Source organism: Lactuca saligna, chromosome 9 (assembly GCF_052625555.1).
Source record: "Lactuca saligna cultivar CGN05327 chromosome 9, ASM5262555v1, whole genome shotgun sequence".
NCBI lineage: Eukaryota > Viridiplantae > Streptophyta > Magnoliopsida > Asterales > Asteraceae > Lactuca > Lactuca saligna.
In genome coordinates, this window is record NC_136425.1 from 193,584,480 (window position 1) to 193,610,430 (window position 25,951).

Sequence of the window (25,951 nt, forward strand, 5' to 3'; positions counted from 1 at the left end):
TCACTAGGACAAAACAAAAGTATTACAAATGTTGAATATCACTAGTAAGCTCGGGGCTGTATGGTCAGTCCTGGGAGTGGCATAGCCTAATCAAATATGCTAGTCCGAGAAGTGATTAGCATATGCCCAAGAATGGTTGTGATATGGCAACAACTCTAAAAACTTACCAACACTACCACAATGAAAACATTAGGTGTATTTTGTTTACCGCTTTACTTAGAATTATTAATCATTCTTACCCTTTATTTCTCGTCTAGATAAATGGTTGGATTTAACATCCCTAGAGATCCGTACTTCCCAAATCAAGGGAATGTTGGTTGGCTCGACGCCGAACCAGAAGAAGAGTCTGCAATTCCTCTAGATGATGAACTCGCAGAAGACTTCCCCAAAGACCTCGACTCCGAACCTGAAGTTGAGGACATACCTCTACAAGCTCAAATTCCTAACCCTCGTCCGGATTTTCTTGGACCGATGCCACTATGGGGCGGAGCTATAGATAGGTGGTGCAATGAACAAGGGCAAAATCACTCATATCGAGGATACTGAAGCTTGTACAACTTGGAAGCTGGAGGGTCTGCCAATAGAGCACTTCCTGTGTTGGTTCGCCGTATTGCTCGAAATAAAGAATAGGGAAGAACTGCCATGTATCGCATTATGCAGATTGAAGCTAATGTTGGAGTCGATGTTGTTCGTCCTCGAAACCTAGAAGTCCAACATAGCGCGACAAGACATCGTAGCAATATCCTGCAAGAAGAACTAGCGGCATCCCAAGCCGAAGTTCAAGTGTTTCGAGATCATCTATTGGTGCAGGATAGGCGTTTGCATGAAATAGAACGCTGTCTGTCTAAATCCAAAGTTGGATCTAGCAAGAAGTAGACTGTGTCTACTTTATCTTTTGGATATAGCTTAAGTCTATATGTAGACGCTAGTATTGATTTTCCACTTCTGTTAAGACCTCGAACTTGTAGTCCACTAGGTCTTCTAGTGTCATGATTTTCCCTACTTCTGATATGATGTAAGACCTACTTTTAGGTCAATTTTCCCAAACTCATTACGTTTGTAATATCAATATTAATGACAGTCAACAAATCTTGTGTGGAAATCCTGTATTCGAAAACATTCATTCTACTATCATTTAAACTCTATGGGACTCATACTATCATCTGTTTTTGACCTATGGCGATTTAGTTCATGAAACACATTCATTTTCTATATTATTGAATTCTTATCATTATCTTTATCTTTTCAACTTATAGTTGAAAAATGCCGCCTTGTAGAAATCCAAGGCGTAACAATGGTGAGGACGTACCGATACCACCACCGCCTCCACCTCCTCAGTTTGATGCTGTTAAGTTCCAAGCAGCAGTCATGGCGGCTGTCGCGGCTACCATGTCTCATATCAATACATCTGGTGCTACTGGTTTGGGGTTTGGTACAATTCCTTCCAAGCATGGCGAGAGTCATGGCCACTCCCGAGAGTGCACTTATAAGGACTTTACAAATGCCAAACCCTGGATGTTTAATGCAACTGGAGGAGTTATGATATTAAGGTAGTGGATAGAAAAGACATAAGCAGTCTTTGAAATCTGCTCCTGTCCCGAGAACAACAAAGTCAAGTTTGCCACTTGCACGCTTTCTGAGAGAGCTTTAACTTGGTGGAATGGCCACGTTAAGGCACTGACTCTAGTAGTGGAAAATTCAATAAGTTGGGAGAACTTAAAGGTCACGTTGATGAGAGAGTACTGTCCACGAGGGGAAGTTCAAAAACTCGAGCAGGAACTATGGAGTCTCGAAATGGTTGGTTCTGATATATCAGCCTATACCTGCAGATTCTGCGATCTGGAAATTCTTTGTCCAGATATGGTTGCTCATGAGAGCAAGAAAATAGAAAGATATATTTGGGGATTGTCATCCCAAATTCATTCAGTGTGTTAGCTTCAAGGCCTGTTACTTTTGACAGTGCCAAAGAACTGGCACAAACTATTATTGACCACGATAATAGTAGGAACCCAACAATTGCTGCACCAGAACAAAAAAAGGGAAACAACAACATGAAGAAACGTTGGAATAAGAGGAAAGGAGGGTCTTCACAAGAATCCTCAAAGAAACAACAGCTAGTTACAGTAAATGCTACTATTGTATCTACTGCTGTTCCTACTAACCTTTCTCAGTAAGGACTTATGTGGGTAACCTCCCGAAGTGCAACAAATGCAACTTCCACCACAATGGACCTTGCCGGGAAATGTAGTGCTCTAACTGCAACAGAAAGGACATACTGCCCATTTCTGCAAGGCTCCCACAAAGCCGAATATTCAAGTTTCCAATGCTAGTGTGGGCCAAGCTTGCTATGATTGTGGCAAAGTGGGTCACTACAAAAGAAACTACCCAAAGGCAGCGAATAACGGCGGAGTGGGATGAGTTTTGGCTATGGGCAACAAGGAAACCGTAGCTGATCCTATGGTAGTTACTGGTACGTTTCTTCTTGATAATTCATATGCGTGCATACTATTCGATAGTGGGGAAAGAAGAAGCTTCGTAAGCTGGAGCTTTATTCACTTACTTAAACAAAAACCGCGTGCACTAGAAAAATCATTCATTGTAGCCCTAGAATGATCGGTCTAGCCTCATATCATGTTCCTTGTTTGATTGTAGACTTAGGGTAGAATCATCATTTGACAGTCTACGTGATCTTATTTTTTGTATAACTTGCATGCATAAGGTAACTAATAGTGTTGATTGAGGGTCTTGGTATTACAAGCAGTGGGAGTTGAGACTTCCAAGGAAAGCCTAGGATATATATCCTATTTAGAATAGGATTGTTATATGGTTTTAGTGTGGTGACTTAGAGTAATTAGGACCGCTCTTGAGGAAGGTGTAGGTAGGTGTGAAAAGTAGTAATAGGCTCGTACTACTAGAAGCACACGATATGTACCAGAGACAAGAGTACATCTAGAAACTCGAAGGAGACCTGTATAGTGAGGTTTTTCTCAAGTTATATATTGATTATTTATATGTTGTGCTTCAGTTTGAGTATGGTGATGACTACATGAGGAGGTTCTGGCTTAGGCGCAGAACCAATTGATGAGAGGTTGTGCAAGTTTATTGCAACTAATGTTACTCATGGTATCTTTCATTTTACTCATGTCATGTTCGATACCACCAAGGAGGGGATTATGGAGTGGATTGATGCATGGCTCAAGTCTTTTCGAGTTGAGATTGCTACGGGTTAGATAGAAGCTCGAACTCCCTCATTTTTGGAGTTCAGGGCATCAAGAGCTCCTGAGTTCTTTAGGGCTAAGAATCCCATCGCTAGTCAATGTTGGATCAGTAACATCGAGAATGCACGATACACTACTTGTTTTCCATGAGTGGGTAAATGTGGGATATGCATCTTTCTTTCTAAGGGACCAAGCATAAGACTAGTGGGAGCAGGTTAGCCGAGCTGTAGGGTCAATGGCAACGACAATCATGACTTAGGAGGATTTTGATTTTAGGTTCCAGAAGCGATTTTCACCAGCTATTGAGGTGTAGCAGCTGGAAAGGGAGTTCGAAGACCTATGCCAGACTACTAAGAGAGTGGCGGATATTACCGCCAAATTCAGGGAGAGGGCTCTACTGGTTCCGCAGTACGCTTCAAATGAGGATATGAAGAATATGAGATATCATGACATGTTGAGAGGGGATATCAGGGAGTTTGTGATATTTTCGAGATGTAGTTGGCGAGGCAAAGAGGCCCAAGACTCCCAATTCATGTGCCAGAGGCCCGTAGGGCCGGAGCCGTTGTTGTAAGTGTGACAAGTCGCTTGGTGGGGCGTGTTGATTCTCAGGTTAAATATGTTTTGGTTGTGGTAATGTGGGCCACATGAGTAGGGAGTGACCCATGAGTTCTTTGATTTTCTTTCATTGCAATCAGACCGACCATAAAAAGGTTGATTGCCTGAGATTTTCCGGAGGAGTAGTGTCGGCTCCTGCGTTATCCACCTTGATGATTACTGATGGCCACCATGGCAAGGCAGAGGCACCTGTGGTAAAGAGCTGCGCGTTTTAGCTAACCACTGATGAGGCCTATGCAATGCCATATGTGATATCTGGTATGTGACTTATTTCTATCTCTTATTGCTTTCCTTATTTATGCTTATGATTATTTTGATCTTGTACAGGGACCATTTTAGTCAATGGTATGACTGCTCATGTTCTATTTTACTTGGATACCACCCAATCCTTTGCATGTCTTGTGCTTACCAAAAAGTTTTGTGATGATCCCGGGACTTTGGATTTTCCACTAGAGGTTGAGATTGCAGATTACCGTACCGCGAGTGCTTCAAGGGTTCATCGCGTGTGTGTCTCGAATTTATTTAGTGAGAGATACTCTATTGATTTGAATTCAACTCCTTTAAGATGATTGAAGGTTATCATCGGGATGGATTGGTCGGTCCCCAATGAGGCCATGACTTAGTGTGAGCGATAGCTAGTGAGATTTGAAACCCCAAGTGGGGGAGAATTGGTTTTTCCTAGCGAGGGAGCTTCACTTGGGTAAACTCTCTGTTCAGCTGAGAGGGGTAGGAGGTATCTTTAGCAGGGTTGTTTTGGGTTCCTAGCTTATGTTGTAGACACTCAAGTCAAGGGCATGTTGGAGTTGAGTGGGGTAACACTGTTCGATATTTACTTGATGTATTTCTTGAGGATTTTGTAGGAGTAAACTCTCTGTTCAGCTGAGAGGGGTAGGAGGTATCTTTAGCAGGGTTGTTTTGGGTTCCTAGCTTATGTTGTAGACACTCAAGTCAAGGGCATGTTGGAGTTGAGTGGGGTAACACTGTTCGATATTTACTTGATGTATTTCTTGAGGATTTTGTAGGAGTACCCCCCCCCCCCCCCAAAAGCAGGCTGAGTTGCGAATTGATCTGGTTCCAAGTGTGGCCCCGATAGACATGACACCGTATCGCATGGCACCACCAGAGATGCATGATTTTTCTATGCATCTTTAGGAGCTGTTGGACAAGGGATTTATTCGTCCGAGCAGCTCTCCTTTGGGAGCACTGATCATATTTGTGAAGAAGAAGGATTCTTCACACAATATGTGCATTGACTACCGAGGGTTGAATAAGTTAATGGTGAAGAACCAGTACCCACTCCCAAGGATTGATAATTTATTTGATCAGCTTCCGGGTGCCTCCTGGTTTTCAAAGATTGATTTGCGATCAAGTTACCCACAGATGAAGGTTAGAGATGATGATGTGTAGAAGACACCCATCAGGACTCATTATGGTCATTACGAGTTTGTGGTGATGTCGTTCGGGCTCACCAATGCACCAATAACGTTCATAGATCTCATGAATCGGTTTTGTAGGCCGATGTTGGATTCGTCACTGATAGTATTTACAGACGATACTCTGTTCTTCTCCAAGACCAAGGAGACCATGAGGAGCATTTTGTAAATGCTAGTTCTGGTTGCGAGAGGTCTAATTTATAGGGCACACCATAAACCAAAGGGGTATATTTTTCAACCCAGCCAAGATCGAGTTCATGGTGAGATGGGAGGTTTCAAGGACCCCATATGAGATTTGGAGCTTCCTAGGTCTCACAGGGTATTATCAGAGATTTATCCAAGATTATAGTGCCATTGACATGTTTGACAAAGAAGAATATGACTTTTTTGTAACACCCCCCTCTGGCACGTATCACAATATTGTCCGCTTTGGGCCACTCGGCATGAGGACTTCCCAGGGGGTCACCCATCCTGGTACTACTCCCGCCCGAGCACGCTTAACTGCAGAGTTCTTATGGGATCTGCTGCCCTCACGGCTTTAAAACGACTTGTGATAGGGAAGGTATCCACACCCCTTATAAGGAATGCTTAGTTCTCCTTCCCAACCGATGTGGGATCAGATCTAACCCACTTTCACCCCCATTATAGGGTTCGACGTCCCCGTCGAACACATCGACCCATGCCCTAGCTCTGATACCATTTGTAACACCCCCCCCCCTTTGGCACGCATCACAATATTGTCCGCTTCGGGCCACTCGGCATGAGGACTTCCCAGGGGGTCACCCATCCTGGTACTACTCCCGCCCGAGCACGCTTAAATGCAGAGTTCTTATGCGATCTACTGCCCTCACGGCTTTAAAACGCGTTGTGATAGGGAAGGTATCCACACCCCTTATAAGGAATGCTTAGTTCTCCTTCCCAGCCGATGTGGGATCAGATCTAACCCACCAACACCGTAAATTTCAAAACCAATTTTTTTCAATTTTCTTATAAACATAATTCGATTAATATTCACCAAACAACCATATTAATTATCCAATATAAGTTAATACAAAATCCCAAGATCACAATGTAAAAACTCCGAGTGTGTGTGTACGGATCAAGCCGACGCCTTCCCGCGGTCGTCACTAGTACCTGAAACAATAACATCAAACACTGTAAGCACAAGGCTTAGTGAGTTCCCCAAAATACCACATATAACACATATTAGCCACTCTAGGCTATAACTCAATGGGTCCGTGCACCCAAACTCTGTGAACCCTCAGGTTCTAGCTCTGATAAACATGCACTACATAAATCACATAGAAATAATGCAGTACAACACATAACATACATAGCATACAATGCTCTATCACATAACTCAGGTTACCTACTCAAGGTAATATAGTATAGTGAGAAGACTCACCTCGCGTATCTCGGTATCTCACGAATCCTGGAAATCCCACGTGCTCGATCCTCCGAGCTCTAATCCTCCTATAACGCTATATGTTTCTAATTAACACTTTATATCTCTAAGGTTGACTAACTATAAGAAGTCAACACAGGTCAACTCTGGTCAACGGTCAACGGTCAACTCTGACCGGACTCGGCGAGTACCATGTCGACTCGGCGAGTCTAGACGTTTTCTCCAACCCTCTGAAATCCTCTTACTACACGTCGCGTATCCCCCCTTTACTCGACGAGTTTCACCTGAATGAATCGCGGGGCCACCCCGACTCAACTCGCCGAGTCTCAAGGACAACTCGGCGAGTCCAAGTTTGACTTAGTACACTCGTCAACCCTCTCCAACTCACCCTGACTCACTGAGTCTACCCATGACTCGATTGGACTACTCGCTGAGCAGTCCCAAGGCAATCTTCAAGCTACTCGCCGAGTCGGATGAACAGACTCGGTGAGTCCATGCCATGCAATCACTCCAACTCGCTTCTAAGGTCAGATCTGCTTCCAAAAACTATAGATCTGGCCTCCCTCGACTGATTCATCACGTAAAGCTCCTATCTTGGTGCTCATAACACACCCTATAAATCAATAATGGCGTTTTTGGCCTAAGGCATGAGGATTCCAATCCAAAGCCTCCATTGATTCCCAAAAGTCTTGGGTAAAGGGACACTCTGGACCTCTAAGGGTCCAGATCTATGGTTCCAACCTCATAAGGGACCAAAAGAACACCAAATCTTGCCATAAAAGGGTTCACCAAACCCTAAATCTAGATAACCAACAACAACACGAAGGTAACTCGGATTTATTACCACAAAAGTGATGCTCTGGACTCCAAACCCATAGAAGTGGCTCCTTCTTGCTTTCCCTTGGCTACCTCTTTTCCTTTCCTTGCAACAATGGCACCTCCAAGGTCAATAATGGCCTCCTACTTAGCTCCAATGCTCACACTCGATTAGGGATTCACTCAAGGGGCTGGTGAGCACAAATGACGGCCATTAGGCCCTTTAAATAAGTCTCAAACCTGAGAAATTAGGGTTTCATTACACAACGCTGACTCGCCGAGTCCATATCCTGGACTCGTCGAGTCCATGTGACACCCAATTTTTTTTTTGCAAAAATTTTAAACTTTTAAAACCCATCTTAAATTAAATTAAAACAACTGAAATAGTCATAACATAATCCATCAACTTAATAATCATATAAAATAAGTGCGGAAGTAATAATAATAATAAGGTCCCAACAAAATAACTAGTAGCGATGTCCCGATACTCCAAGTTAAACCTTAGCCTCTTTAATCTTAACACCTGAAAAGTTATAAGGGAAAAACGTAAGCACAAAGCTTAGTGAATTCAAACACAGACATTCTACTAACATTCATATTTACTAGCCCTAATCCATTTTCCAATTATAATTATATGATAAAGGCAAAGAACGAATCAATATCTATATTACGAGAAGGACTTGTAGGTTTGAACCGCATCGGGAAGATCCCGTATCATTTGGCCCTAATCACCGCACCTCACGAAGAGTATTACGTTGGTGATCTTACCTACCCACCGCACCGGTAAATCCGTATCCTTTGGTGGTGTCCCCATATCCATAATTAGTTACATACAGTGCACATGTACGAATTAAAACAATACTTATATAGTATGCTTTTATAATAAATTCAAATAATCACACACGAGCTAACTAGCAAACACAATCATCAATACAACGGTGTGAGAGAACTCACCTTGAGTGAGTATTAAGGATGGCTAACAATCAAATAATGCTACCAAGCTTGAGCAAACTTCAAAACCTCACCTAAGAAGGACTAAAGGTTAGAATGGAGAAGTAATGAAGCTATGAGTTGAGAAAAGAGTGATCACAACATGGTCTCTAAAACAGACCTGCTGTTCAAAACGGATTTACTCCAAAATCTAAAACAGAAACATAGCTTTAACTAAATTTCATAGGAAACTATGATTTCTTAGGATTCCACAAATATAAAGAACTCATTCTAACTCCAAAAGATGAATTAAATATGAATTTTACAAAATGGTGTATCACTTATGTCTCCAACAATACAGTCAAGTGATGTTGGCCAATTCTACCAAACTTGCTAGTAGAATTCGTCCAAAAAAAAACTTAAGAGAATTAAAGGACATAAAAGTGAAAGTCTCAGAGTTGGAATTGAATGAAAATCATCTCTCAAAGTCCAGATATAAAAGTCACATTGTGGACAATCACAGCACTAGCAAAAGCTGGTGACTGCCCATTGACCTGGAGTGTGGATCCGTTCTAACCAATTTATAATTGGAAATAACACCCCATATTCTCCAGATCTTATTCTCCAGATCTTAAATTAGTAATATACGGAACATATAGAAACTTGGAATCACTCTGGATCCTTTTCCAAGACTTAGAAATGATGAAAACAAAATGACATATCAGAACAGACCCGGATCAGACCTAACAGCAAAGATGCCATTATTTAACATAGATAAAGCCCTTATAAGTGAGGTTGGCCTGATTAAGAAAGTTAGCCAACTCAATTTTTGAACTTTTGGAACTGGTTTGGGGTCCGTTTGAGTTCTAGAGATCCAGATATGATTTTTACAAAATGACTACAGATCTGATGGAAAACAGAATCGTAGCCACCCGTGATTCCTTTTTGGCTTATCCATCCTTCTCCTTTTGAAACACATTTTAAGATGTGTTCATCATCCCAATTCAGTCCCCATGATAATGGTGGTACTAAAAGGGTTAAGGATCATTAGGATTTCATTTAGCCATAAGGATGTAATAATAATCAACATGAAAATAAACATAAGCACATAAAATCATCATTCTCCCTTTTAGGGTTTCCATGATCTTTTGCCACATGTAATCCCATAGATCCATCATCCACCATATATGGGGTGAAGATAGGATATTGAGATGATGTATAACACACAATTACAAATCAAATAAGAAGGAGAAGAAGTGAAGATGAAATCATAAAACTAGAACAAGGTTATGAATCAAGTTGTAAGAAAGGATAAGGAGGTTGATACCAATACGAATCAAGGCTGGAAATGAACAAGAATTAAGATCCAAACAGCCCCTTGGCTGCTCTTGATCCCAAAGAGAGAGAAAGGGATGATTTTTGAGAGAGAGGGAGGGTTTAGAGTGTTTTCCTTGTGTGTGTTCCAAATGATTCAATTTACACATTAAGTACTATTTACTAGATGGACTTTACAAATAGGCCCATAGTCCATGGACATCAATAAAAGGAGTTTACAAGATGATAAAAAGAGTCCAATAACATAAAAAATTAGGCATTGGTTAAATAAATTAACCCAAGGTTACAAGGATAATTAAATTAAAATAACCAAACGTACCGAGAAAAACCGGGGTGTTACAACTCTCCCTCACTAAGAACAGACTTCGTCCTCGAAGTCAACACCTAGAAACGGATCTGGATAATGAGCCCGCATCTCGCATTCCGGTTCCCAAGTCCAGTCCGAACCCTTCCTATGTTGCCACTGCACCTTAACCAGGTTTATAGTCTTGTTGCGGAGAGCTTTTGTCTTTCGTTCTAAAATTGCGATTGGTTTCTCAACATAATTGAGACGCTCGTCAATTTGTATGTCCTCCAGTGGTATCACAGCGGTCTCATCAACAACGCATTTTCATAACTGAGACACGTGGAACGTATTATGAATTAGACTAAGCTCGTCAGGAAGCTCTAAACGGTAAGCCACCTTCCCCACACGAGCTATGACCTTGTAGGGTCCAATGAATCGGGGTCCGAGCTTTCACCGCTTCCAAAATCGAATCACACCTTTCCAGGGGGAGACTTTAAGCAACACATAATCTCCCACCTGGAATTCAAGATTGGAGCATCTTTTGTCAGCATAACTTTTCTGACGACTACTCACTGTGACCAAATGATCCCGAATCACTTGGATTTTTTCCGTAGTCTGTAGCACGATATCGGTACTCCCAAGTACCCTCTGCCCAACCTCGCCCCAACAAACGGGCATCCTGCACTTCCTCCCGTACAAGGCTTCATACGGAGGCATTTTAATGCTCGAGTGATAGCTATTATTATAAGAAAACTCAGCTAGATGTAGATGGTCATCCCAACTACCCCCAAAATCAATCGCATACACCCTAAGCATGTCCTCCAAGGTCTGAATCGTCCGCTCACTCTGCCCGTCTGTCTGCAGATGGAAGGTAGTGCTAAAATGTAATCGTGTGCCCAACTCCTCTTGAAACTTCCTCCAGAACCGAGAAGTAAATCGGGTGTCCCGATCGGAGACGATAAAAACAGGCACCCCGTGTAATGAGACAATCTCCCGAACGAAGATCTCGGCTAATTTCTCCGCCGATGAGCTCTCCTTTATAGCCAGAAAGTGAGCACTCTTAGTCAAACGATCAACAATCACCCATATCGTATCAGCTCCTCGGGCAGTTCTAGGAAGTTTTGTAATGAAGTCCATGGTTAGATGCTCCCATTTCCATTCAGGAATCTCCAATGGTTGCAACTTCCCATGCAGTTTCTGGTGTTCCGCCTTGACCTTCCGATAGGTCATACATTCTTCCACAAATCGAGCCACATCATTCTTCATTCCATGCCACCAGTAAGCCTCATGGAGGTCCCGATACATTTTAGTAGCACCGGGATGGATAGAAAATTTTGACTTATGAGACTCATCCATTAGGGTTTTCCGATTTCCCCCGGTATATGGAACCCAAACCCTACCGTAGCGAGTTAGCAAACCCCGCCCGTCTCGTTCCATCTTAGGCAACTCTTTGCCAATATTCTCACGCCAGATGTTTTCCTCCAGTATTTCCGTCTTTTGGGCGTCCCAGATTAGATCTAACAAAGACGACACCATCGTGATCCGGAGACACTTAGCTCTAATCGGTTCGGCAGATTGTTTACGACTGAGAGCATCAGCTACCACATTAGCTTTACCGGGGTGGTAGTGAATTTCACAATCATAATCTTTTACCACATCCAACCATCGGATCTGCCTCATATTCAAATCCCGCTGCTCGAACAAATATTTTAGACTCTTATGGTCAGTGTATATGATAAACTTCACTCCATAGAGATAGTGTCTCCAAATCTTAAGAGCGAAAACAACAGCCCCAAGCTCCAAATCATGAGTGGGGTAGTTTCGTTCGTGGGGTTTCAGCTGTCGGGAGGCATAGTCTATCACCCTATCTCGTTGCATTAACACAGCACCAAGACCTTGAAGCGATGCATCACAGTAAACTACCATATCCTCAACCCCATCAGGTAAGGCCAAAATCGGAGCTTCACACAATCGCTTCCTTAACTCATCAAACGCCAGTTGCTGCTCCGGGCCCCAAATGAAATTCATTGATTTCTTCGTCAATCGGGTGAGTGGTAAGGCGATTTTAGAGAAATTTTCAATGAACCTCCAGTAATAACCGGCTAAACCCAAGAAACTGCGAATTTCAGAAGGTGTTTTCGGAATCTTCCATTGTTTAACCGCACCAGCCTTGGCTTGATCGACCTTGATACCGTGTTTGTTTACCACATGCCCCAAGAACTGAACTTCTTCCAACCAAAATTCACATTTTGAGAATTTAGCATAAAGTCTTTCTCTTGCCAGAGTTTCCAGAATCTCCCGAAGGTGTTGCTGATGCTCCTCTTTGCTCTTAGAATAGACTAAGATATCATCTATGAACACTATGACCGAACAGTCAAGCATCACGCTACACACCCAGTTCATGAGATCCATGAACGTTGCGGGTGCATTGGTGAGCCCAAAAGGCATCACCACGAACTCAAAGTGCCCATATCGAGTACAAAATGCTGTTTTCTCAATGTCTTCTTCACGAACACGCATCTGATGGTAACCGGAATGTAAATCAATCTTGGAAAACCAAGATGCTCCCTGAAGCTGATCGAAAAGATCGTCAATACGTGGCAACGGGTACCTATTCTTTATCGTGCGCTTGTTTAGCTCCCTATAATCAATACACATTCGCTGGGATCCATCTTTCTTCTTCACAAAGAGAATAAGAGCACCCCAAGGCGAGCAACTTGGCCGTATAAACCCTTTATCACTTAGTTCTTGCAGTTGATCTTGCAGCTCTTTCATTTCAGGTGGTGCCAAGTAGTAAGGAGATTTCACTACCGGAGTCGCACCTGGCACCAAATCAATGCGAAACTCCACTTGCCGAACAGGTGGCAAGCCAGGGAGTTCCTCCGGAAAGACATCGCTGAAGTCGAAAACGATAGGAATGTCGTCTAGTGCTATAGCAGAAGAGCAAGAAGCCATAGCCAGGCGGGGAATGTCCCCCTGAATAATAAGTTCTCCACCTGTAGGGTTTCGAACACGAACTTGCTTCTTACGACAGTGGATTTCCGCATCAAACGCATCAAGCCAATCCATGCCTACGATAACGCAGAGCTCTCGCATCGCAATAGGGATAAGATCAATAGGGAATTCAACTCCAGAAAACTCGAGAGTGCAACCCCGATAGACATCGGTGACATAAATATTGCGGTTGTCGGCAACTTCGACAACCATTGGGCGAGCCAATTTTCCGATACTACACCCCAGATGATTAATAAACGTGCGAGACACAAAAGAATGGGTAGCACCGCTATCAAACATAACAACAGCAGGCTTGGAATCTAGCAAATAAATGCCTGCCACTGCGGTAATCACCGGCTCATCCGCAGTCATCTAGTGAGCATGACCTCGTGTCACCATAGTGGGTCCCTTAGAAGACGATGCAATTGCAGGATTTGTACCCCCGCTTCCCTTACCAGCCTTCAACTTCGGGCATTCGGGCTTCTTGTGTCCCGTCTCATTGCAGTGATAGCAGACGGGAGCAGCAGAAGTAATCTGAGGAACTGCACTCGCAGGGGGAGCCCTACAATTCTTCCAATGATGCCCTGGCTTTTTACAGTTGTAGCATATCAACGAATTTTTCTCGCCTTGACCTGAAGATGGCCTGTACTCATACCTTGACTTACCACCCTGCTTTTGCTTTTTCTGGGCATCTCCGGATGTCTTGGACGAGGTGTCATTGGCCTTCCTCTTGGTCTGGGTCTGCAACTCGATTTCCCTCCTCCTTGCTGCATCCATGATCACGGATAAAGTCGGGAACTCCTGCATGCTAACGAATTGCCGAATCTCGGTACGTAGAATGGTAGTGTATTGCCTGACCAACCAGGCCTCGTTCCCAGCAAATGAGGGACAAAAAGATAGCATCTCCAAGAACTTGGCGTTCAGGTCGCTAACAGACTCGGTAGTTTGCTGTAAGGCCATGAACTCTTACTGCATCCGCTGTTGCTCCACCTTGGGCACATATTGTGCCTCGAACCTCTCCACAAATTAGGCCCAAGACATGGCCCTCACTTCTTCCTCGTTTAATATAGTGGTGATGGTGTTCCACCATGTCTTTCCCCTTTTTCGTAGCTGATTCATGGTGATCACAACTTTGTACTGGTCCGGACACCAACAGTCATGAAGGCGCCCTCAACATCTGACACCCAATGCTTAGCAGCAACTGGTTCGGATTCACCATTCCAAAGAGGAGGGCTACACTTGCTGAACTTCTCGAAGTAGTATGCCGAATCCCGAACGGGTGGAGCCGGTAACGCTCCCCCGAGAATAGCTGCGAGGCGCTCATCCAGAAGAGCTTTGACCTGGTTGATTATGTCATTGGTCACGCCCGGGATTAGTTCATTGAAAGCGTTATTGAATTCCTCAGCGACAATATTCCTAACTTGCTCCATTTGGAGCTGATTAAGGCGAGCAGGCGGAGCCATCTGTATCCGTAGAAGGAGGAAAATATTTAGAAATAATTCAGCCTAGATATTTCTAGGAAGACGAAACACTCAGCTTGCCGAAAATTTCTCAACCTTGCCTCGACCCGAAACCGGCACTGATGTTTCAAATAGTAGGGGCCCTTCTACTATCTTCCACACAAGTTCCAATTTCGCAATCGCGTCTAGTTTCAAAATTTCCAGCTCGCTCTAGCCGTTAATTTTACATCTCTCTCACATGTTAACATTAAATAAGTGTGTAATCTAGCATTTTAAGACTAGTAGAATCCAAATCATAGTCAACAATTTAACTTAAACATTTAACATGATAAATAAGGCTTACTTGGCTGGCTGACTGGCACACCGCGACATCTTTCACTACTAGTCTTTAGAAAGTTTGAAAAAATCTTTTTAAAAGAAAATAAACTATTATAGAGCCTCAAATTTGAGTCTAGAACATCCAAAAGAATTCCTAGTTCCCTCAAACTGTGGCTTTGATACCAACTTGTGACACCCAATTTTTTTATTTGCAAAAATTTTAAACTTTTAAAACCCATCTTAAATTAAATTAAAAGAACTGAAATAGTCATAACATAATCCATCAACTTAATAATCATATAAAATAAGTGCGGAAGTAATAACAATAATAAGGTCCCAACAAAATAACTAGTAGCGATGTCCCGATGCTCCAAGTCAAACCTTAGCCTCTTTAATCTTAACACCTGAAAAGTTATAAGGGAAAAACGTAAGCACGAAGCTTAGTGAATTCAAACACAGACATTGTACTAACATTCACATTTACTAGCCCTAATCCATTTTCCAATTATAATTATATGATAAAGGCAAAGAACGAATCAATGTCTATATTACGAGAAGGACTTGTAGGTTTGAACCGCACCGGGAAGATCCCGTATCATTTGTCCCTAATCACCGCACCTCACGAAGAGTATTACGTTGGTGATCTTACCTACCCACCGCACCGGTAAATCCGTATCCTTTGGTGGTGTCCCCATATCCATAATTAGTTACACACAGTGCACATGTACGAATTAAAACAATACTTATATAGTATGCTTTTATAATAAATTCAAATAATCACACACGAGCTAACTAGCAAACACAATCATCAATACAACGGTGTGAGAGAACTCACCTTGAGTGAGTATTAAGGATGGCTAAAAATCAAATAATGCTACCAAGCTTGAGCAAACTTCAAAACCTCACCTAAGAAGGACTAAAGGTTAGAATGGAGAAGTAATGAAGCTATGAGTTGAGAAAAGAGTGATCACAGCAAGGTCTCTAAAACAGAGTTGCTGTTCAAAACGGATTTACTCCAAAATCTAAAACGGAAACATAGCTTTAACTAAATTTTATAGGAAACTATGATTGCTTAGGATTCCACAAATATAAAGAACTCATTCTAACTCCAAAAGATGAATTAAATATGAATTTTACAAAATGGTGTATCACTTCTGTTTCCAACAATATAGTCAAGTGATGTTGGCCAATTCTACCCAACTTGTTAGTAGAATTCGTCCAAAAAAAACTTAAGAGAATTAAAGGACATAAAAGTGAAAGTCTCAGAGTTAGAATTGAATGAAAATCATCTCTCAAAGTCGAGATATAAAATTCACATTGTGGACAATCACAGCACTAGCAAAAGCTGGTGACTGCCCATTGACCTGGAGTGTGGATCCGTTCTAACCAATTTATAATTGGAAATAACACCCCATATTCTCCAGATCTTAAATTAGTAATATACGGAACATATAGAAACTTGGAATCACTCTGGATCCTTTTCCAAGACTTAGAAATGATGAAAACAAAATGACATATCAGAACAGACCCGGATCAGACCTAACAGCAAAGATGCCATTATTTAGCATAGATAAAGCCCTTATAAGTGAGGTTGGCCTGATTAAGAAAGTTATCCAACTCAATTTGTGAACTTTTGGAACTGGTTTGGGGTCCGTTTGGGTTCTAGAGCTCCAGATATGATTTTTACAAAATGACTACAAATCTGATGGAAAACAGAATCGTAGCCACCCGTGATTCCTTTTTGGCTTATCCATCCTTCTCCTTTTGAAACACATTTTAAGATGTGTTCATCATCCCAATTCAGTCCCCATGATAATGGGGGTACTAAAAGAGTTAGGGATCATTAGGATTTCATTTAGCCACAAGGATGTAATAATAATCAACATGAAAATAAACATAAGCACATAAAATCATCATTCTCCCTTTTAGGGTTTCCATGATCTTTTGCCACATGTAATCCCATAGATCCATCATCCACCATATATGGGGGTGAAGATAGGATATTGAGATGATGTATAACACACAATTACAAATCAAATAAGAAGGAGAAGAAGTGAAGATGAAATCATAAAACTAGAACAAGGTTATGAATCAAGTTGTAAGAAAGGATAAGGAGGTTGATACCAATACGAATCAAGGCTGGAAATGAACAAGAATTAAGCTCCAAACAGCCCCGTGGCTGCTCTAGATCCCAAAGAGAGAGAGAGAGGGATGATTTTTGAGAAAGAGGGAGGGTTTAGAGTGTTTTCCTTGTGTGTGTTCCAAATGATTCAATTTACACATTAAGTAGTATTTACTTGATGGACTTTACAAATAGGCCCATAGTCCATGGACTTCAATAAAAGGAGTTTACAAGATGATAAAAAGAGTCCAATAACATAAAAAATTAGGCATTGGTTAAATAAATTAACCCAAGGTTACAAGGATAATTAAAATAAAATAACCAAACGTACCGAGAAAAACCGGGGTGTTATAGTCCAGGCGCGATCCTGCGTCCAAATCCGCATCCCTACTCAGCGAGTCAGAGCTCCAACTCGCCGAGTCCCCCTCACAAATCAACAAAATACAACAAACAAAATACCTGATAAAATCCGGCTGTTACAACTCTCCCCCACTTGGACTAGACTTCGCCCTCGAAGTCTCGCTCTAAAAACCGCTCCGGGTGCTGCTCCTGCATCATACGCTCTGGCTGCTAGGTCACCTCTGATCCCCTCCAGTGTTGCCACTGAACCAACACCAGAGGTACCTCCTTGTTTCTCAGAACCTTGATCTTCCGATCCCTGATGGCCACTGGTCTCTCGGCATAATTCAGGCTTGCATCTACCTGAATATCCTCTAACGGAACCACTGCCGATTCATAGGCTATACACTTCCTCAACTGCGACACATGAAAAGTGTCGTGAATCTGTCCCAACTCTGCTGGCAACTCCAACCGATAGGCTACCCGGCATACCCTTGCAATCACACGAAATGGACCTATAAACCAGGGCCCCAACTTACCCCTCTTCCTTAACCGGATCACCCCTTTCCAAGGAGAAACCTTCAGGAGAACGAAGTCGCCGACCTGAAATTCAAGCTCGGACCGGCGTCTGTCCGCATAACTCTTTTGTCGGCTCTGGGCGGTCAATAACCTCTGTCTGACCTGCTGTATCTGCTCTGTCGTCTGAATCACAATCTCTGTACTGCCCACCACTCTCTGTCCAACCTCACCCCAACAAATGGGAGTCCGACACCTCCTACCATACAACAGCTCAAAGGGCGGCATACCGATGCTCGAATGATGGTTGTTATTGTAGGAAGACTCTGCCAAGGGTAAATACGTATCCCAACTACCCCCAAAATCCAATACACATGCTCGAAGCATGTCCTGAAGCGTCTGAATTGTCCGCTCACTCTGGCCGTCTGTCTGGGGGTGATATGCGGTACTAAAATGCAGCTTAGTGCCCAACTCCTCTTGAAATTTCTTCCAGAATCGGGAAGTGAAACGCACATCACGGTCCGAAACAATCGAGATTGGCACCCCATGCCGAGATACTACTTCTCTCACATAAACCTCCGCCAACTTCTCCGCCGAAGAACTCTCACTGATGGTAAGAAAGTGAGCACTCTTCGTCAACCTATCCACAATCACCCAAATTGCATCAACCCCTCTGGCAGTCCTCGGCAATTTGGTGATGAAGTCCATAGTGATATGTTCCCACTTCCACTCGGGAACCTCCAATGGCTGCAACTTACCATGCGGTCTCTGTTGCTCGGCCATCACCCTTCGACAGGTCAAACACCTCTCGACAAACCATGCGACGTCCCTCTTCATACAAGGCCACCAATACTCTTTCCTCAAATCCAAATACATTTTCGTAGCCCCGGGATGGATTGAAAATTTCGATCTATGAGCTTCCTCCATCAATGTAGTACGCGTACCGCCCACAAACGGTACCTATATCCGGACCTGATAAGTCATAAGCCCTCGACTATCCGACACAAACTCAGAAACCAAACCAACGACCCGTTCCCTCTTCTGCGTCTCCGGATGCGCAGCCTCGGCCTGTGCCCCACGAATGGCGTCCAGAACTGGAGCTATCACGGTCAATCTCAAACATACATTTCGCAGTGGAGTACTCTCCGCCCTGCGACTCAATGCGTCGGCTACCACATTAGCCTTGCCCGGGTGGTACAAGATCTCGCAATCATAATCCTTGACTACATCTAACCACCTCTTCTGCCGCATATTTAGGTTAGGCTGATCCATCAAGTACTTCAAGCTCTTATGGTCCGTGTATATCGTACAACGAACCCCGTACAAGTAGTGCCGCCAAATCTTAAGAGCGAACACCACTGCCCCCAACTCCAAATCATGTGTGGGATATCTCGTCTCATGAGGCTTCAACTGCCTCGATGCATATGCTATCACATGTCCCTTCTGCATCAGCACCGCTCCCAGCCCTAAAATCGATGCATCACAGAATACCACAAAATCATCAATCCCTTCTGGAAGAGCTAATACCGGAGCTTCACACAACCTTTGGCGAAGCGTCTCAAAGGAGGTTTGCTGCTCGGGACCCCATAAAAATGTAACACCCTTCCGGGTCAATCTGTTGAGTGGCACTGCAATCTTGGAGAAATCCTTGTTAAACCTCCAATAGTACCCCGCCAACCCAAGGAAGCTCCTGATCTCAGAAGGTGACTTTGGCACCTCCCACCTCATCACTGCGTCAACCTTGGCCGGATCGACCAATATCCCTTTCTGATTAACGAGGTGCCCCAGAAACTGGACCTCCCGCAACCAGAAATCGCACTTGGAAAACATTGCATAAAGTTTCTCCGATCTCAAAACTCCAAGAACCTCCCTCAAATGCTCCTCATGTTGCTCTCTAGATCTCGAATATACCAGAATATCATCGATAAACACAATCACCGACCGATCCAACATCGGCCTGCATACCCTGTTTATGAGGTCCATGAACACCGTCGGGGCATTGGTGAGTCCAAAAGGCATCACCACAAACTCATAATGCCCATAACGCGTCCTGAATGCTGTCTTCTAGACGTCCTCATCCTGCACTCTCACCTGATGATAGCCCGACCTCAAATCGATCTTGGAGAACCAAGATGCTCCCTACAACTGATCGAATAAATCGTCGACCCTCGGCAACGGGTAACGGTTCTTGACCGTCAGCTTATTCAATTCTCGGTAATCAATACACATTCGATGCGAGCCGTCCTTCTTCTTCACAAACAGAATGGGTGCTCCCCATGACGAGCTACTCGGCCGAATAAACCCCTTCCCCAGCAGCTCTTGAAGCTGCGAGGATAACTCTTGCATCTCTGGAGGTGCAAGGCAATAAGGCACCTTAGCGATAGGCGCGGCTCCCGGAACCAAATCGATACCGAACTCCACTTGCCTCACGGGAGGCACACCTGGTAATTCTTCGGGAAAAACATCTGGAAACTCACGCACCACCGAAACTTCATCCACTGAACTCGGTCTCTCGGAGATCACTCGCGTATCCATCACATACGCCACAAAACCCTTACAGCCCTGCTGTAAACACTGCCTCGCCCTAGTGGGCGAACAAAAGGCTGATCCAGAACGTGTACCCTCGCTGTATACCGAAAGAACTCCCCCACTAGGATCTCGTATGGTCACCAGCTAACGCTCGCAGTCGATAACCGCGCCGAATCGGCTCAACCAGTCCATGCCCACTATGACACAGACATCACCCATCACAATAGGAACCAGGTCGATAGGAAACTCAACCCCAAAAATCTCTAACACACATCCCTAGAGGACCTCCGTGGCACAAATCACTCTGTCGGCGGCTATGGAAACCCGCAGAGGCCGACTCAATGCCTCATGACTAACACTGATATGCTGACTAAAGGCCAAAGATACAAAAGACCGACTCGCACCTGAGTTAAATAACACTAAGCAGGCACAGAGTTCACAAGGAAGGTACCTATGCATAGCATAATATAAGCATAATATCTAAACACCAAAAATAATTATATAAAAGGAAACGTACCAGCCACAATGTCGGGTGCAGCGCGGACCTCTTCCGCAGTCAGCTGAAAGGCTCTCCCATGACCTCTCGGTGCCTCGGCCTTCACGGGCCGACTCTCTGTAGCTCTGATAGCGGCGGGAGCAGATCCCTGAGACGCTCCACACAGTAGCGGACACTCCACCTTCCGGTGTCCGGTCTGGTTGCAGTGAAAACACACTGCAAACCCCTTGGGGCAGTCCTTAGCCATATACCCCTCCTTGCCACATTTGTAGCAAGACCTTACTCGACAGACTCCATCGTGACCTTTGCCGCACTTCCCCCAAGTGCGGCCCTTCTGGCTCCCGGGCTTGGGATCAGCGGGCTTGGCCCGCTTGGCTGCCGGTTGAAGCTGTGCCGGCCGCTGATCCCTCCCCAGAGACTCCTCCTCCTCCCTGGCCTGAGTCTCAAGCTCAATCTCCCTCTTCCGGGCATTTGCCTAAAGCTCAGCAAATGTCCGATACGAGGAGTTCACAGCGAACTCCCGAATATCCTGTCTCAAAATGCTCAGGTAGCGGCTCATACGTGCCTGCTCAGTGGACACGTGCTCAGGGCAGAACATCGCCCTCTCATGAAACATCCTCGTGATCGTTGTAACTGACTCAGTACCCTGCTTGAGGGTCAGAAACTCCTGTGCCAAACGTTCCCTCTCCACCTGGGGAACGTACTCATCTCGGAACATGGTAGTGAACCTCTCCCAGGTCACTGCCGAGGCTGGTTCAGCGCGATCGAACCTTCAAATGCTCAGGGGATGAGCAAGTGAAGAAGCACCCCTCCATATCAGATATCCACCTCATAGCTGCCACCGAATCTTGTGTACCATCAAACTCTGGTGGTTTGGTGTTGCTGAACTCCCGAAACAGTGACGCATCACCTCCCTGGGGTCTTGCCGCAGCGATCGCTGCGGTAGCCGCTGCAACAGCAGCCTCAGAAAGAGCGGCATAACGCTCGTTAAATGTCTCAATCAGCGCGGTCTTAATAGACCCGAACGTCTCTGGTATCTCAGCTCTGATGACCGCAGCCACCTCCTCATGAATGATCTGCCGAATCTCCTCATCACTAGCTCCGGCATCCTCCGGCATATGACATGTCCTCACCATGATCAACCTCTGAAATACAACATGCGATAAATTAGAATTTACTTGAACATTCCCACACTCGACGATCCACCCCTCCTTGATTCTTGGTATCCCAAGATTCTTATTTGGACTGTGTACTGCCCCGGTGCTTTCAGTAGTACGGGCCCAATACTACTGTCCACACCATCTCAGTACACACCCCAAACCTTCCTCTTCGGATCCCAATTCCCAAGTACTCTATCATGCGTATACCACTCTCTAATAGATCTCTCATAAACCCCTTGTTGCTACCTACTCACTCTCAGCATCTCATAGCAGCTCACCCCTCCCTAGGCTAAGGCATCACAAATCAGGCCACTCTAGTCCTATTAGCAACACCTAGCCTACCCTAGCATGCATATACATCATATCAATACTAATATCACGTAATATAAAGGTATTTTGGGAATTCACCGTTTGGGCGCTGACTGATCGTACACACGTTTCTTCCTGGAATTTGTTTCTTTTTCAAGAAAATCTTTTACTCTTAGAAAAGTTAGGTTTTCTTTTGAAAATATCTTTCCAATTCCTTAGTTTGAGTTCCAATACTCCCGAAGGTGTACCCGAATCCCTCAAACCAAGGCTCTGATACCAAATTGTAACACCGTAAATTTCAAAACCAATTTTTTTCAATTTTCTTATAAACATAATTCGATTAATATTCACCAAACAACCATATTAATTATCCAATATAAGTTAATACAAAATCCCAAGATCACAATGTAAAAACTCCGAGTGTGTGTGTACGGATCAAGCCGGCGCCTTCCCGCGGTCGTCACTAGTACCTGAAACAATAACATCAAACACTGTAGGCACAAGGCTTAGTGAGTTCCCCAAAATACCACATATAACACATATTAGCCACTCGAGGCTATAACTCTGTGGGTCCGTGCACCCAAACTCTGTGAACCCTCAGGTTCTAGCTCTGATAAACATGCACTACATAAATCACATAGAAATAATGCAGTACAACACATAATATACATAGCATACAATACTCTATCACATAACTCAGGTTACCTACTCAAGGTAATATAGTATAGTGAGAAGACTCACCTCGCGTATCTCGGTATCTCACGAATCCTGGAAATCCCTCGTGCTTGATCCTCCGAGCTCTAATCCTCCTATAACGTTATATGTTTCTAATTAACACTTTATATCTCTAAGGTTGGCTAACTATAAGAAGTCAACACAGGTCAACTCTGGTCAACGGTCAACGGTCAACTCTGACCGGACTCGGCGAGTCCCATGGTGACTCGGCGAGTCTAGACGTTTTCACCAACCCTCTGAAATCCTCTTACTACACGTCGAGTATCCCCCCCCCCCCATTTACTCGACGAGTTTCACCTAAATGAATCGCGGGGCCACCCCGACTCAACTCGCCGAGTCTCAAGGACAACTCGGCGAGTCCAAGTTTGACTTAGTCCACTCGTCAACCCTCTCCAACTCACCCTGACTCACTGAGTCTACCCATGACTCGATTGGACCACTCGCTGAGCAGTCCCAAGGCAATCTTCAAGCTACTCGCTGAGTCGGATGAACAGACTCGGCGAGTCCATGCCATGCAATCACTCCAACTCGCTTCTAAGGTCAGATCTGCTTCCAAAAACTATAGATCTGGCCACCCTCGACTGATTCATCATGTAAAGCTCCTATCTTGGTGCTCATAACACACCCTATAACTCAATAATGGCGTTTTTGGCCTAAGGCATGAGGATTCCAATCCAAAGCCTCCATTGATTCCCAAAAGGCTTGGGTAAAGGGACACTCTGGACCTCTAAGGGTCCAGATCTATGGTTCCAACCTCATAAGGGACCAAAAGAACACCAAATCTTGCCATAAAAGGGTTCAACAAACCCTAAATCTAGATAAGCAGCAACAACAAGAAGGTAACTCGGATTTATTACCACAAAAGTGATGCTCTGGACTCCAAACCGACAGAAGTGGCTCCTTCTTGCTTTCCCTTGGCTAGCTCTTCTCCTTTCCTTGCAACAATGGCACCTCCAAGGTCAATAATGGCCTCCTACTTAGCTCCAATGCTCACGCTCGATTAGGGTTTCACTCAAGGTGCTAGTGAGCACAAATGACGGCCATTAGGCCCTTTAAATAAGTCTCACACCCGAGAAATTAGGGTTTCATTACACAACGCTGACTCGCCGAGTCCATATCCTGGACTCGTCGAGTCCAGGCGTGATCCTACGTCCAAATCTGCGTCCCTACTCGGCAAGTCTGAGCTCCAACTCGCCGAGTCCCCCTCACAAATCAACAAAATACAACAAACGAAATACCTGATAAAATCCGGCTGTTACATTTTTGGTGGGGGTCCAATCAACAGTTGTCATTGGAGACTTTGATGGAGATATTGTGCGAGGCTCCGATTCTCGCACTTCTTGGGGGTTGAGATGATTTTGTCATCATTTGTGAATCCTCTATTTCGAGTTTGGGAGCTATCCTTATGTAGAGGGGTTATATGATTGCTTACGCTTCAAGGAAGCTAAAGCCTAATGATGCAAATTATCCTACGAATAATTTGGAGTTAGGGGCTATGCTTTTTGTAATCAATATTTGTAGTCACTGCCTATACAGGGTTAATTATACTATTTATACTGACCACAAGAGTTTGAGGTACTTGATAGATCATCCGAATTTAAATATATGGCAACGATGACGGTTGGATGTGGAGAATGATTATGATTGCAAGATCATGTACGACCTTGGAAAGTTTAATGGGGTGGTTGATGCTTTTAGCCATAAGGCCATGATTTCCCTTAATAGGCTTAGGTGGAGGGATTGGAAAAAGAGAATTGGAAGGTCGAATGAATTAGAGGCCAAATTCCTTTATTTTTTAAAGAGAGTCAGGGGTTGTTGACTCAGTGTACTAGAGTCTTGGTTCCGACAACTGGTGGAGTGAGACAAAAAGTTTTGTAAGAAGCACATTAGTCAAACTTTTCAATCCATATGGGGGCCACAAAAATGTATATTGATCTGATGTTGAGTTATTGATGGACCTGTATGAAAAGGGAAATAGATTGGTTTGTTGAGTGGTGTCTGACTTGCAGGAAAGTCAAGTCTAAACATCAGAGAACCCACAAGAAGATGCAAGCATTGCCCATTCCTATATGGAAGTGGGATGAGATAACCATGGATTTCTTCACAAAGCTGCCAAGGACGGCAAGTGAAGTAGACTCTTTCTAGGGTTTTATTGATATATTTACCAAGATAGTACATTTCATATTGATTGCCGAGAGTACATCTGATGAGAAGTTAGCTAAGATCTACATTCGGGAGGTGGTGGTTCGGAATGGGGTGCCAGTTTTGGTGGTTTCAGACCGGGATGTTCGTCTCACATCCAAGTTTTGGAGGAAGTTTCATGAGGTGTTGGGTACTTAGCTTCATTTTAGTACCGCATACCACCCTCAGACCGATGGCCAGAGCTAGCGGATGATTTAGACGATCGAAGATATGCTTCAGTCTTGTGTATTAGAATTTAGAGGCAGTTGGGATACTTACCTTCCACTAGCCGAGTTCTCCTAATACAATTGTTATCATGCAATATTGACCAACCACCTTTTGAGATGTTATATGGAAGGAGGTGCAGGAACCTGGTTTGATAGGGGGAGGTCGGTGCTCAGGTTATTCGGAGTATTGAGGTGGTAATCAAGACCACTGAGTTGATTCAACAGGTGCACGATAGTTTGCGAGTCGTGCAAAGCCAACATAAGAATTATGCAGATCAACGACGTTCAGACCTCAAATTTTAGGTGGAAGATTTGGTGTTTTTGAAGGTGTCACCTTAGAAATGTGTCATCCGATTTCGGAAATGGGGAAAGTTGGGTCCTAGGTTCATTGGTCCCTTCAAGATTTCAACGCAGGTGGGAAAGGTTGTATACTGGCTAGATTTTACTAATGAGCTCAGCCGAATCTACAACTACTTTCATGTTTCTCAGCTTCGGAAGTGTGTGGCCGATGAGTCAACAATTGTACC

At 44.0% G+C, this 25,951-nt stretch overlaps 1 protein-coding gene across 1 annotated transcript; it reads right to left on the minus strand.

Moving 5' to 3' along the window:
• Positions 1 to 10,756: 10,756 nt before the first annotated feature.
• Positions 10,757 to 13,404, minus strand: LOC145017073 (uncharacterized). Its single transcript, XM_078975167.1, has 3 exons — positions 12,756 to 13,404; positions 11,902 to 12,266; positions 10,757 to 10,774 (listed from the first exon to the last, which is right to left on the minus strand). Exons 1-3 carry the CDS (start codon positions 13,402 to 13,404, stop codon positions 10,757 to 10,759), a joined length of 1,032 nt encoding a protein of 343 aa, XP_078831293.1.
• Positions 13,405 to 25,951: the final 12,547 nt, after the last annotated feature.